This window comes from Nasonia vitripennis, chromosome 3 (genome assembly GCF_009193385.2).
Source record: "Nasonia vitripennis strain AsymCx chromosome 3, Nvit_psr_1.1, whole genome shotgun sequence".
Lineage (NCBI taxonomy): Eukaryota > Metazoa > Arthropoda > Insecta > Hymenoptera > Pteromalidae > Nasonia > Nasonia vitripennis.
In genome coordinates, this window is record NC_045759.1 from 9057833 (window position 1) to 9070977 (window position 13145).

General features: G+C 44.5%; 2 protein-coding genes across 3 annotated transcripts; both read left to right on the forward strand.

The window, feature by feature from the left end:
• Positions 1–1729: 1729 nt before the first annotated feature.
• Org-1 (optomotor blind related gene 1) lies at positions 1730–4395 on the forward strand. The gene is made up of 4 exons (NM_001129793.1): positions 1730–1874; positions 2061–2395; positions 2512–2763; positions 3898–4395. The coding sequence occupies exons 1-4, from the start codon at positions 1730–1732 to the stop codon at positions 4393–4395; spliced, it is 1230 nt and encodes a 409-aa protein (NP_001123265.1).
• A 4755-nt stretch (positions 4396–9150) lies between these two features.
• On the forward strand, positions 9151–11667 carry Es2 (nuclear protein Es2). 2 transcript variants are annotated; one of them, XM_008215075.4, is made up of 4 exons: positions 9174–9287; positions 9363–10616; positions 10702–11433; positions 11507–11667. In XM_008215075.4, the coding sequence occupies exons 2-3, from the start codon at positions 9433–9435 to the stop codon at positions 10991–10993; spliced, it is 1476 nt and encodes a 491-aa protein (XP_008213297.1). In that variant the 5' UTR covers positions 9174–9287; positions 9363–9432; the 3' UTR covers positions 10994–11433; positions 11507–11667. The 2 variants fall into 2 exon arrangements, with proteins under 2 accessions (NP_001123264.1, XP_008213297.1); NM_001129792.2 differs by lacking the exon at positions 11507–11667 and having other exon boundaries at positions 9151–10616; positions 10702–11226.
• Positions 11668–13145: the final 1478 nt, after the last annotated feature.

Genomic DNA, 13145 nt, shown 5'->3' on the forward strand with positions numbered 1-13145 from the left:
TTTTATAACAGTTTACTTAATATAAACATGTATCTTGATGCGACGGATATTTTTTTTTTAGTCATAGAAGCACGATACAACACTATAGATAATTTTCGGTAATTTCGGTAATTTTTTTTTTATAGTGTTTGCTCTATAAAGACAGCATATTTATATTTTGATATCAGCAAACTTTAACATCTAAAAAATTTCTCATGTATTATATATGGAAATATAATACATTCTATCAGTCGCGAAAGAGCTTTTGAAACCGTATTAATAGAAAAAGATAGTTTCTATAAACTAAGCCTTTCGTAGCATTAGTGGCTTCTTACAAAGACAAGCAAAATTAAAAAAGAGCACATTTTTGTTTGCCATATATTTTTAGAGCACTAAAATGAAATCAATTCATCCACGAGGGCCTGATAAAGTGATAAGCTTGAAGTATTGGATGAATAGAACCACAATATCATGCGAGAGCCGAAATGAATTCATGTTCTCTTTTTAAATTGTGCTTGTTTTCGCAGAAAGCGCTTGCATTATGTCACTATAAAAAAAAACATATACGATTTAAATGATTCCAATACTCCCTAACTTATCCACTGAAATTGTAGCCAAATGATCACTGCCTGGCCCACTCCTCTATCATCATAATCATTCTCATTTACAGAAAATGTCGAACTCGATCGACAAAAGCTCCGCAATCCGACGCTCGCAAGCTCGCATCTCAGAACCGCAACAGAAGCAGCTCGAGCATCGTAAACGTCGCGTATAAAAAAGCAAGAGAAGCCGCCGCATTGTCCTCTTGCCAAGTAATGTCTACTAATTTGTTGGGAGGCTCCCCGGGCCAACGTTCGTATCCCCGCCTCATCTGGCGCACCGGCCAAAAAAGCTTCGCGCGCGCACCGAGGCAGTTGAACCCGCAAAATGGCCAATGGCCAGTATAGCTGTATACCCATACACGTTCGTGCAACTAAGGCGAACAAAAAAAAAGGAGAGACATCCCGACATTTTACATAATCCGGAATGCAAACGCGGCGTCGAGAGGTAAATTGTCGCGTAACTCGCGATCGCGCGCTCACAACGACGGATTGATAGTCGCGAGCGAGTTCCCGCGCGCGAAAGCTCCGGCGTACCTACACCCCCGCACCGATACGGGCGAGTGGGAAATTTTCGAAATTTTAACGAGAAGCTCTGATACATATGTATACGCGCATTGGGCAATCGGGTCCATAAGCTTGCGCGCATATGATAGCTAGGGACAGGCTCCGCCCACGCATATTTCACAGTGGTCCAGCGTGTGTGCGTGTGTCGCGTGGGAGGCGCCAGTTTGGAACTCCTCCTATAGCCGAAGCTCGGAAAAATCTCCCCTCGCGTGCTAGATGAAAGGAGCGAAGGAAGAGAGAATGATGGAGCGATGATAAGGCTAGTAGTCTACCGGCGGAGCTCACCCCGACAGCAGCTCTCTCTCTCTCTCTCTCACACTCTCTCCCTTTCTATATATCTCTCTCTCTCGCTCGCTCGCTGTGTCTCCGTCGCGGTCTTCGTCTCTCCGCAAGCTCGATCAGTGCCGTTGACGTGACCTGTTGGCGAACTTTCGCCGAGGCGATAATGGGATCGTGTTAGAGAGGTGCTAGTTGCATTATAGTCTCTCCTCTCGATTATCTATCGTCGCCGATCGTCGCGCGCGTGTGTGTGTTTAATTTGAGAAGCCGAGTGCGAAAGAGAGAGAAAGAGAGAGAGAAGAATCATGCAGTCGCAGCAGCAGCAGCAGCAGCAACAGCAGACGCACGAGCAACTCGGCGCGGACTGCTGCTATCACCAGCAGTGGCTCGGACAGCAGCAGCAGCAGCAGCCGGTCCTCGGGCTGCCCTCGCCGATGCAGCAAATGGAAGGTTCGCTATAACATAAGACTATATTTTTTTTGTCCTTGCGCTGTATACGCGCATCGGCCAAGTTTAGGCTCGGGCTCACCGGCTTCTTTTAGCCGACGACCGAGTTCCGGAAAAATCGAAGGGCCGTACGTGCTGTACGCGCGATCGAGCGACCGTTGACCTCATACGCGTGTGAATTTTTTGCAGCTTGTCTACAGACGGCCGGTAGCAACGCGAAGAAGCCACCCTCGCCGACGAGTTTGGCCGATAGTAGCAGCAGCGGTGGTGGAAGCGGTGCCGTGAGGACTATCGGGATCGCTAACGCGGGCAGCAATGACAGCAATAACAACAGGAGGACCGAGAGCTCGGGGGGTGAGAACAACAGCGAGGAGGAGACGGGACAGTGCAAGAAGCCGTTGCATCCGGCACTGCTTGGAGCCGGAGGGGCTCTCGAGGCTAGGCCGCTGTGGGAAGAGTTTCATCAGCTTGGTACCGAGATGATCGTTACCAAGGCCGGACGTCGCATGTTTCCCACCTTCCAGGTACGATCCTTGGCAAGATGCTGGCTCGAATTAAGCTTGAAAGCTCTGATCGCTTCTTCTTAAGTTTCAATCAGTTCGAATAGCAATAGGCAACTCGTTACATCTCTCTCCCACAGATCCGGCTCTTCGGCCTCGAACCGAACACGGAGTACATCCTCATAATGGACTTCGTGCCCTGCGACGACAAGCGTTACAGGTACGCCTTCCACAGCAGTGCCTGGGTAGTCGCCGGTCGAGCCGACCCCGTATCGCCACCTCGAATGCACTGGCATCCCGACAGTCCGGCCACCGGTGCCCACTGGATGAAACAGCCCGTCTCCTTCGACAAGCTCAAGCTCACCAACAACCAGCTCGACGATAACGGACACGTAAGACAGACTTCATCTTATCGCGCGCTGCATTATACACTCCCCGCATCTTGCATTTCGTCTCGCGCGTACCTTTATACTCGCGCCGAAATTTCGCCGTATTTATAGAATTTTATTAGACGCGCTAATGCAGCAGCAGCCCGACGCCGTCGCATGTGTTTGTCGTTCCGGACGACTTCGCCTTAATTGACCTGAGATACGAGCTCGTTCTCTCTGTCTCTACTCGGGCCGAGTTTAAATTATTACACGCGGTGTTGTATTTTTGCGTCCTCTTGCATTTTTACAATATATACGACGTCGTTGCAAGCGCGCGATAAATTCGAAGACGATCGCGCCGTGCGGAATGCGCAAACAAATAACGCGAGAAAAATTAGCCGGAGTCAGCGAAATCGAGCTTCGGCCTACTTTCGATGCTTCGATTCGCTTCGACGTTCTTACGTTACATTGATATATTCACATCGCAGGCGTGGCGGAACGGAATTCCGCGCGCGGCGCTTAATTGACACTTTGTAAGCTCGGAAGAGAGAGAGAGCGAGAGATGAGGCAAAAAGCCGCGAGGGAGATATATTATAATGCCGGAGCTTTCGAGGCTGGAAAAAAAATCCGACGCTTTGACAGCGGGCCACACGCGCGGCGCGAGCACACGCCCGGTCCTAATTGCCAAAGTAATTACACTTTTTTTCGAGGACGACTGCACGCACGCGCCTAATGACGCGAGAGATTTTGGAAATGTGACCTTAGACGCACACGCGCTGGACTAATTAGTCGCTATAGGATTTTCCGTGCAACGCATCGATTTTTCCCGATTAATAGCTCTTCGTTCATGTCTGTTTAAATTATAGCCGAAAATTAAAACGCTTACACGGAGCGACCACATATGACATACACGCGCAAGCACCGCAGAGAGGACGAGCTGCTCTCGCGTTAAACTTTACGAGCCGCATACGCGTCCCATCTTTTTCCGCTCGTTTTATTCGTCCCGCGGGGGATGTCATCTCTTCCTTCTCTCTCTTTCTCTCTCATTATTCGTCATCGTCTCTCCTCGGCGATAAATCTGCTCTCCTCTTTTTTCCCCAGATGTTATGCTCTCCCCTCTCAGCACCAACGCGCTTTTTTCTTCTTCTTTCCTCACAGATAATCCTGAACTCGATGCACCGGTACCAGCCTCGCTGCCACGTGATAGTCCGGCCGTCTCCAGCGGGTTCCTTGCCCGATCCTCGCTACGAGAACTTCAAGAGCTTCTCCTTTCCGGAGACGCGTTTCACCGCGGTCACGGCCTACCAGAATCACCGGATAACTCAGCTCAAGATCGCGAGCAATCCATTCGCCAAAGGCTTCAGAGACTGCGAGCCCGACGAGTGCGAAAGCTCCTCGTCGTCCTCGTCGACTCCGACGGCTCCACCGGCCAAGAGACCGGCTCCCGGGGTGTATCCGGCACCGGTACATCTGGCACCGATTCCGATACAGGCCACTGCCACGGCACACCAGGAGGCAGCGCATCATCAGCCACAACAGCATCAATTCTACTGGGGATATCCGTCGGGACACCAGCCGGCCCAGAGCTTCGTGCCGCATCATCACGCGCCGCCACCGCAACCACCACCGCCGCCGCCGTTGTACGGACCGCGTTAAGAGTTTCATGGAGAGAACACAGTGCCTTCGATGATTAGACAATATATTTTAACAACGGGAAAGACGAGGCTTGCGGACTTTGCGGAGCTTATAAACTTTTTTATGCTGATATTTTTGCGAAGTATTTTACCGACGGCTCTCTCGAGTTTGCAAACCTCTTTTCTGTGCGACGATCGTGATAAGTGTTAAGCGCAAGGCGATGAACACTATTTAATGCACCTAACGTTAGAATATTACGCGGTAAGCAAAAAATGTATTGCTATTTTAATAAGTAATTTATACGAACGAGTGCCTTGCGAACACAGTCAACGCCCAGTGCGGTACAAAGTACAAGCCTATAAACTGCGGCCAAAAGCAAAGAATCAAAGAGACAAGACAAAGTCGCGACAATACTATATATCCTATATACACCGTATATACACCCAGTATGCATAGACATAAGCAAAGTAATATATTACACACGTAGTTTTAGAATGAAGGTGTAACCGAGTTTGACACAGGTGCAAAAAGTGCGCGCTCCGCGTAAAGAGCCTACTCCGTAACAAAGTGCCTTTTGTACACGCCACAGGCTCGCTCGCTCTTCGGCGAGAGCAAAACGCGTCTATTTATGTTGAAACTAAAGAGACGACGGAGAGCAGCAAACGTTCCGTGACAAACTCTCTCCTTATACCGGCCCTAACCGCTCTAAGTGCCTTAATAAATTATACCTCGAGTATACATGCGTCCAAGTGTGCGAGTGTGCAACGTATACATAAAGCAGCGAGTGTCCCATACGAAAAGTTTCGGCTTCGATGTCTTTAAGGACCAGCGCAATGTATCGTAAATAACTCTCCTCTCGAGTGCCTGTGTCCTAATACTCGAAAACGGAGTATGACCGAATCTGTACTACTATGCGTTACTCGCTATGAACTTCGTACGCTATAATATTTGTTTAAAATTGTATCCATCTGCAAGAGCCAGAGATGACAGCAATATTATAATAAAGTGCGTGATTTGAAATCCACAATAAAAACGACTGATGATTGATCTTTCGATTCCCGAAATCCCTGCAGTCATATTAAGTGTCCGCACGCGTCAGACGTCCAAAAAAGAGATAGCCGGAGAGAACGGAGAAAAAAGGGTATAACGATAGCCGATCGTTAACAGTCTAGTGTTGTGTCTTACATCTTACAGCGCGACAATCTCACTGTCAAACAGTCCTCTGTATACGTATATATATATACATATGCATGTGTGCGCGTAGCTTTGGACGGACCCGTGATTGATGCATGTGCGGGGAAGAGCTCGACGCTCTGTAAACATATTAGCGTCGCTCGAGCCACACGGCCTTAATGACTCTTTCTCTTTCCTTTCCCTCCTTTTTCTGCCTGTGCACCCTCCGATACTTCCCCTTCCGACCGTTTTCGTTTTGTTTTCTCCATCGAATTTCAATGAAATTATCGAGATGCGCTATCCTCGCATTAAAAAAGAGACAGAGAGAGACAGAGAGAGAAAGAGAGAGAAACAATGAGCATTACGACTCTTTTTCTCAGCGCGCGCGCGACTGTTCTTAATTTAGTCCTCTCGCCCGTCTTTCTTTTGCTCTACTCTTGTGCCATACTGCAAGACACGGAGCGAGCAGCCCGTCGGGCTCTACTCGTCTTTCGACTTTTGAGAAGTGATCTGTTACACTAGCCTGACAAACTCTCAAGCTCTGTCTGACATGTTCCCGCTACTTTGATGGGCGTGTCGCGTGTGTACGCAAGGAGACAGTTTATACGTAAATAATGGACGGCATCGGTGGTCCGAGAGGAATCTGAAAGAATATCATATTTATACGCTCGATTTTTAAATTTAGCAAATCTCAGCCGTTTTCCTTACGAACTATACGTGCACAGTATATGTATAGAGAGAGAAAGCGTCGTCGCGTGACCGACACGGCTATAAAGTCCGCGGATTCTTTCATCTCGAGGCTCTTCCTCTCCCTCTCGTCGTATAGTGGTAGGTGACGATGCGCTGATATAAAGTTTCAGGGCCACAGCTTTGTTTCTGCGAAAAAGGAGTTGCGGCAGATGCTCGATACAAGTTCGCAATTTGTCAGCCGACGCCCTTAGCTTCTCGCACGCATATACAAATGGGGGATGCATTCGTTCGTTCGCCCTGCAACATAAGTATAGTGTACGTGTTTATATACATATTTTTTGGGTATATACGGAGTCAAGATGCGAGAGAAAGGAAGAAAGAAAGGCGTCTGGAAAGCTTCGAGAGCAGTGCGGCTCTCTGTCGTTAAGTTTATACGGCCGGACCACCCATTGACACTTTGAAGTGCCTCGGGAACCCACGTGTCTGCGCTAAAAATAAAAAAGAAAGCAGTTGCATTATGTACACATTCTAGTATAATCCGAGATATAATACCGTATAAATATTCGTATGTAGGTATATATACATAGCAAAAGGAACGACGCGACGTCATCGCGCGCGCATATGCCTCAGAGAGCCGAGTATACAAGAGGTGACAGACGGCGGTGGAAGGCAACGAGGCGGCATTTCGCTAATGAAGCGCCGGCCCGGCGATAAATCTGGCTAATTTTCCGGCGTTACTTACAGAAAGCTGGCGCCTAAAATGACAAAAATCCCGGAGACTAATTGCGTTTCTTTGCCCGCTTGATTCCCCGCGCGTGTGCGCGATGAATCCGTCGTCGCTGCCCACGCCGCAAAAGAGTAGAGCTTCTTTTACGAGAGCATAGCGCAACTATACGCGCATTAATAGCAACGTACGAAATTTTCCGAGTCGCGCATACTTACTCCGAATAAACTTAGATTTTCGAAAAATCGAGCCCCTCGGTACACACACTCACGGAGAATTGATCTCGCCTGTGACTTACGATGTTTACTCAAGTGTTAAAAGGAAAGCCCGGAGAGAGAGAGAGAGAGAGGCAGTAAAGGCGTCAGCGTGCATTGCAAAAATCTCGTCTCTTCTCTCTATACCCCCACCACGAAAATAGTCATTGGCATCAACAGTAGGTATACTGTCAGTGTATGTGGAAGGAAGCCGTATATTTCGAGGACTTCCGCGCGAGGATCTTTACGAGCGAGGCCGGAACTTCACGCGGCGATGCCACCGCCATGTGACAGTATCACGCTGCGATGCTCGAGTTTCTTTTAGCTGGCTCCTTCGATATATTGTTCCTTCCTTGAAAATTATTAATAATGCACTTTTCATCCGACATACATACACATATATACAAATATACATACTCGCACACTTTACCCCCTTTATACGCTCGACTGCGCCGTGGTGCTCTCTGCTCTCCCTGGCAATGACAGATTTACAGATTCCAGAGGCCCGCCGCTTGCGCTGTTTGTGTGTGCAGAGATCCCTTTCATGCGGCTCTCTTCTCTCTTTTTCCGCGCGCACTTTTAATCTCTCTGTCATTCCCTCTTTTATTATCTCTATGGCCGCGCGCGCGCGGCAGCTCTTCTTTCTTCTTTTTTGCCCTCCGCCGACGCAGCCCGTCAAATCGCACCTCGTGTTTACTCGCGGCCAAAGACCGCGAATGAGTATGCGTGAATCTGATGCTCTCTTTTTTACGCCGCTTTTCGGATCCTCCCCCTCTCTCTTGTTACTCTGTGAGAGAAGAGAGATATCTGAAAAGAGAGGTTATAATGGAATGTACGATTCGAAAATAGAGTGCGGCGAAGATCGTTACCCTTTTTATTTACGTGTGTGTGTGTGTGTGTGTGTGTGATCGACGCGAGCTGAGCTTCTTCTTCATCTGGAGTCAGTCGGTCATCGTCTGTCTTCACCAAACTCACGCTTTTTCCAGCGTATACCGTATGGCTAAGCGTCGACAGATGTCTTCCTTCCGATTTACTTTTCCGAGTTTTCTTTATACTCGATCAGCTTCTTCTTCCCCTTTTTTTCACAAGGACACACGCTCGAGTTATATTTGCGACGCTTTTCCGAGAGCGTTTGCATTATATATGCATACGCGCAGCTGTGCGCAAAGTGTATCTTCGGAATAAGTATAGTCCGTGTATATAAAGTGTGTACGCGCGAGTATAATAGTAGCAGTTCGCGGCGGCGTCCTATCTCGCCGCTGGAATCCTCATTACGTCTGTCAGCGTATGCAGTAGCCCGCGCAGCTACACCACTAATTCTCTTATCTTATATACCTTTGGCCGCGTATAAACTACTCTTTGTTTTTCTCCATTTTCTAACGCTGTGCGCAGGCAGCTCTTCTAACTCTATTACTCTCTAGGATCTCTATACTCGCACGCGGATTTCTCGAGATCTGTTTGTTTTCGTTTTGCCCAGCTTTTTGCTGCTCTGGTTAGATGGCGTTATGCGAAAAAAAGTACAGCTGAAGAAGAGCCGTTCCATACGTTATTTATAGGTGGGCTGAGGCTATACCGAAGCGTTAGAATGTTATTTTGAATGGCTGCCAGAGGTAAGGTTGCGATAGTTTCAGCTTTGATCTTCGCTTTCTTTTCTGCGGGTGAGTCTGTGTGAAGTATAAATTACTTTTTTTTGTTTTTTTTATTATCGAAGCTTGTCTTCTTGCAACTTTGTATCATGCACATGCATTCGGTATGCGTTTGCCGCTAAGATATACTGCGAATGGCCAAGTACGATATTGCGTTATGGGCATAGCAAGATTATTGAAATCAGACTAGTTGAGCTAACTCGATGTTTTCGATTGCGGAGAAATATGCGACTTTTGAAACTCGCGCCTGTAGTGCAGTGCCCTCTGAAACCGAACTACAATCTTTACCAGTGCGCATGCGCGATCAGCCCTGAAAAAATAAGAAACAAAAATGGCCGAGATCAGCAAGTTATGGTGCTGAGGTTAAGTTTACAAATCTATCGATAAAAATAAGCCAACAATTAGGAATCTCCCGTCTTATTTTCGGTGATTATTGTTAACTAGTGGCACTTTGAACAAGATAGATATAACGATACAAGAATACAGAGTTTGTATTTCTAGATGAGCAGAACGCCGTGAATAGCCAGACTGTTGACAAGTGCGTAGAACAGATATTTCGTCAACAAACGTCATGTTTTCTCCATCAATAAGTTCGGTGACGAGTTCACCGATGAATTCGCCAGGCTCCATGGCATTGGAAACTGCGAAAAATATGAAGGATTTGGCAATTTTCAAAACACCAAGAGGTCCAGCCAAAAGAAGCAAAGCCAAAGTTCTCGACGAGGAGACCTACGTGGAAAAGATAGGTGAGATCATTCAGAGAGACTTTTTCCCTGATCTAGAGAAATTAAAGGCACAGAATGAGTATATCGATGCATTGGAGAGTAACGATACAAAAAAGATGAGAGAACTCTTTGAGAAATACAGCTTTGAGCGACCAAGAACTTCAGAACGACTCGCCAGTCCTGCAACCTTTGAGACTCCCGTTCACAAGGAAAACAGTAGTGAAGACACACCGAAATCCACAGCCTCTACCAGCTGTAAAGCTAAGGAACCAAAAACAGAGGAGCGCAGAGTTGGGCTGGATGAGTTTTTGAGTACAAACACTAGCGAAGATAATGCTAGCTTTGAAGAAATAGTGTTTGAGAATGAAAAGAAACACAGGCTTAAATATGCCTGGCTGTATAAGACAGAAACAGAGCCAAACATTCTTGCGATTGAAAATAACAGTGATAGGTTACTAGCTATCGAAAATGGTAAGAAGAATAGACCTTTTCAGATAGACACCTGGAGTTACAAAAACAAAAATTACATTATGTATATACCCGATGGAGTTGAGCTGACGACAGAGGAGAAAATAGAAATGGCCAAGAAAAGACAAGAAGTTATCCACTACAACACAAGGCTAAAAGTAAATCCTTTCAACGAACAGCAGAATAAGGAAACTATCAGTGAATTAGCAAAAATTCAGTCCAAAGCGAATGATGGAAAAATAGGAGTGGATGGCAAAGAAATTGTAAGAACCGAAACACCCAGGATAAATGGCTATACCATATTAGCCACACCGACACCAACACCAAGTATTCCTGAAATTCCCGATAGTCCTCTTATGACCTGGGGTCAAATTGAGGGAACTCCATTCAGATTGGATGGCGGTGATACTCCTCTGTTGCATGCAACTCAAGGTCCTTCTTTTCGAATGGCAGAACCACCCAAGAGGGAAAAACTTGCCATGCAGTTAGCTGAGAAAGCTGGAGAGAGAAATCGAGATAAAAAAATTAAAGCATTGAATGCAGCACGACGATCCCTAGCAACGTGAGTTACTTTTATTTTCACGATTTGAATAAAATAAATTTTTGAAATTATATTGTTATACAAATAATTTTATTAAATGTTGCAGGCCATCACCAAGATCAACAATCGATCGACTAAGCACAATGTCACCAGCTGCCAGGCGACTTGCGACGCAAAAGTTACGCATTTCTGTCAGTCCATCGCCAAACCGATTGTCATCTTCAAAAACACCTTTGAGAACACCTCTATTTGGAATAAGGACGCCGAATACACCCAGGGCTACGACACCTCGTGTTAAAACAAGTGCACCAAATGCATCTCCAAAGCCACAGACTCCTGTTTTAACAGACAACTTGTTAAATCTACCTCAAAGACAAAGAGCAGCAGACTTTTTTTAACTATTTCGTGCAAATAACTTATTAGTCTTTATTCGTGAAAAGCGCGTGTACTGATAAGCTAGTAAAAACCTATCTATTTTTAATATAAATCGCGTAATATAAATGAAGTATTTGACGTTAAAGTTGTTACAATACTCGCGTTGTAGAAAAAAAAGACAATTATTGTACATAAATATTATTGAGAATATTCATAACTAAGAGAAATATATACACTTTTGTTATATTTAGAAATATTTCGTGACGTATTGACTTATTTATTGTTCATAAGGGTATTGAATAGTCTACTAAAATGTGAAATTCACGTATAATTCGATAAAATATTATAGAAGCTGACAAGAACGATGTAATTTCACATTGACTGTAGCTCTCTGCAAGGTCATTCGTCGATGACGCTGACTAATGCAAGCTGTTTTCGTTATGCTGATCGCGCATTACTTCAGGTGCGTTGACACGACACTTTCCTCTCTGTATCTTTTAGCAAATGTAATCTAACGTGATTTTTTGCATTTTCAGGAGCCGTTCAGTCATTTCAATAGTCTTGTACAAAATCGCCTGGATCTTCATAGTGAGAGATTTCACTCTGCATTAGAAACTTTTCCTAAACTAGAATCTACGAATCGTCATTCGAGAATTCGAAAAACTTCACAATAAAATATTTTTGCATACATTTTAAACTTTGGGTGTACTAAGTTTGAAGAATCCCCGCTCCTTCGTTCAACGACTGACTGATATGAATCGATCGAATTATTTTGAGTATTCGTTTTAAAATAAAAATATTTTCATTCGACTTCCGCAAGGAAAACGTAAAAATCATGCAAGTATAGCAGCGGCACAGTCCACCTCGAAGCACACTTGCTCAGTCTTCTTCATTTCCTACAATTACTTGTGAATAACCCGATGTCGCAATTACATACCTTTCGCATTCATTGAGTAAGCCTGGCCAAGCCAAGCGCACCTGCTTTCTGTGCTCGTGCTCGTATATCATACACATCGCTTGACATGATTAATTTGCCCGGCATATTTTTATCAACACCCTATACATTTAAATGAAACGTTTTGGATATTAATGGATGTTTGTATTATATTCGTCGTTCGTTTGAAATCTTGGCATGTTTGGACTTCCTTAAAAGATTGTGGCAAAATTCTAGGAAACTTAAGGTTTTGAATTCTAAAGCGTACGTGTGATTATTGTGTGAATTATAAATTTTGGATGTTTGACGAGTGTCTTTTGTGTTGAGTGCGTGTGTTTGCCATCTGCAATGGATATAAGACTGTGCCTTGCCTGAAATACCTGTGCATGATGCGTATGTATTATTATAGTTTATATTTAAAATTGAAATCTATATATAAAATAGAAAATTATCGTGTCAGGTTATTTCGAAAATTGTTAAAGTTAAAATTCCACAGAGCTTAAAATCAAGCAAAACGTTTGAATTTTGAAATCCCGCCAATATACGTAATCGCTCGTAAACGACTTGTGCTTATATTTGTGAAATACTCAACATTTTCTCAAAGAATAACATAAAATGCTTTATCGAAAATCGGTTCGTAAAGTTAGGAAGTGCATATTCAAAAAGGCATTGTGATCAAAATAGGCTTATAATATTTATTGCTTTTAAATGTAGATGAGAAATTCTAAATTACACGCTACATAATTGAAACGATCGACAAAAATTAAAATAAGAGTTTCTAATAGACAGTTATGGTGCAACAATTTCATTTAGCGTATTGGACGATTATGAGCTTTGGAATGCAGCGTAACATTCAGTCTCGAAATGCCTCGATATACTTAGAATTTAGCCAACAAATTTTATGCTCTTGGATTACGCGTCGTTAAAATTGTTGACTTTTTTATTTTGCAACAAATTATGTGTGGATTTTCTCCGAATCACGTTGAATGGCAAATGCACCTATACATCTACAAGTATCGTTAAATGCAAGTATCGCACTTTCTTAAGTCTGAGCCTAAGATCTGTGCTTGTTTTGTAAAAAGACACGCGTAATCGTTATACCAAGATACACAAAGTCAGTGCCTTCTGTAGGAAATATTTGTTGTTTTTTGCTTTTTGTGTTTTTCAAAAGAGTAGTGTTTACCATGTTTTTTGAATTATTGATACCGGTTCAAAAAATAACATCATCTGTTTGGATTTGG

What these genes read in the sequence shown, in the direction of transcription:
- Org-1 (NM_001129793.1), top strand. Translation starts at nt 1,730, where the DNA reads ATGCAGTCGCAGCAGCAGCAGCAGCAGCAACAGCAGACGCACGAGCAA. An exon ending in GCCGATGCAGCAAATGGAAG is followed by an intron (nt 1,875 to 2,060) that starts GTTCGCTATAAC and finishes AATTTTTTGCAG; the next exon opens with CTTGTCTACAGACGGCCGGT. An exon ending in AGCTCGACGATAACGGACAC is followed by an intron (nt 2,764 to 3,897) that starts GTAAGACAGACT and finishes CTTTCCTCACAG; the next exon opens with ATAATCCTGAACTCGATGCA.
- Es2 (NM_001129792.2), top strand. Translation starts at nt 9,433, where the DNA reads ATGTTTTCTCCATCAATAAGTTCGGTGACGAGTTCACCGATGAATTCG. An exon ending in GCACGACGATCCCTAGCAAC is followed by an intron (nt 10,617 to 10,701) that starts GTGAGTTACTTT and finishes TAAATGTTGCAG; the next exon opens with GCCATCACCAAGATCAACAA.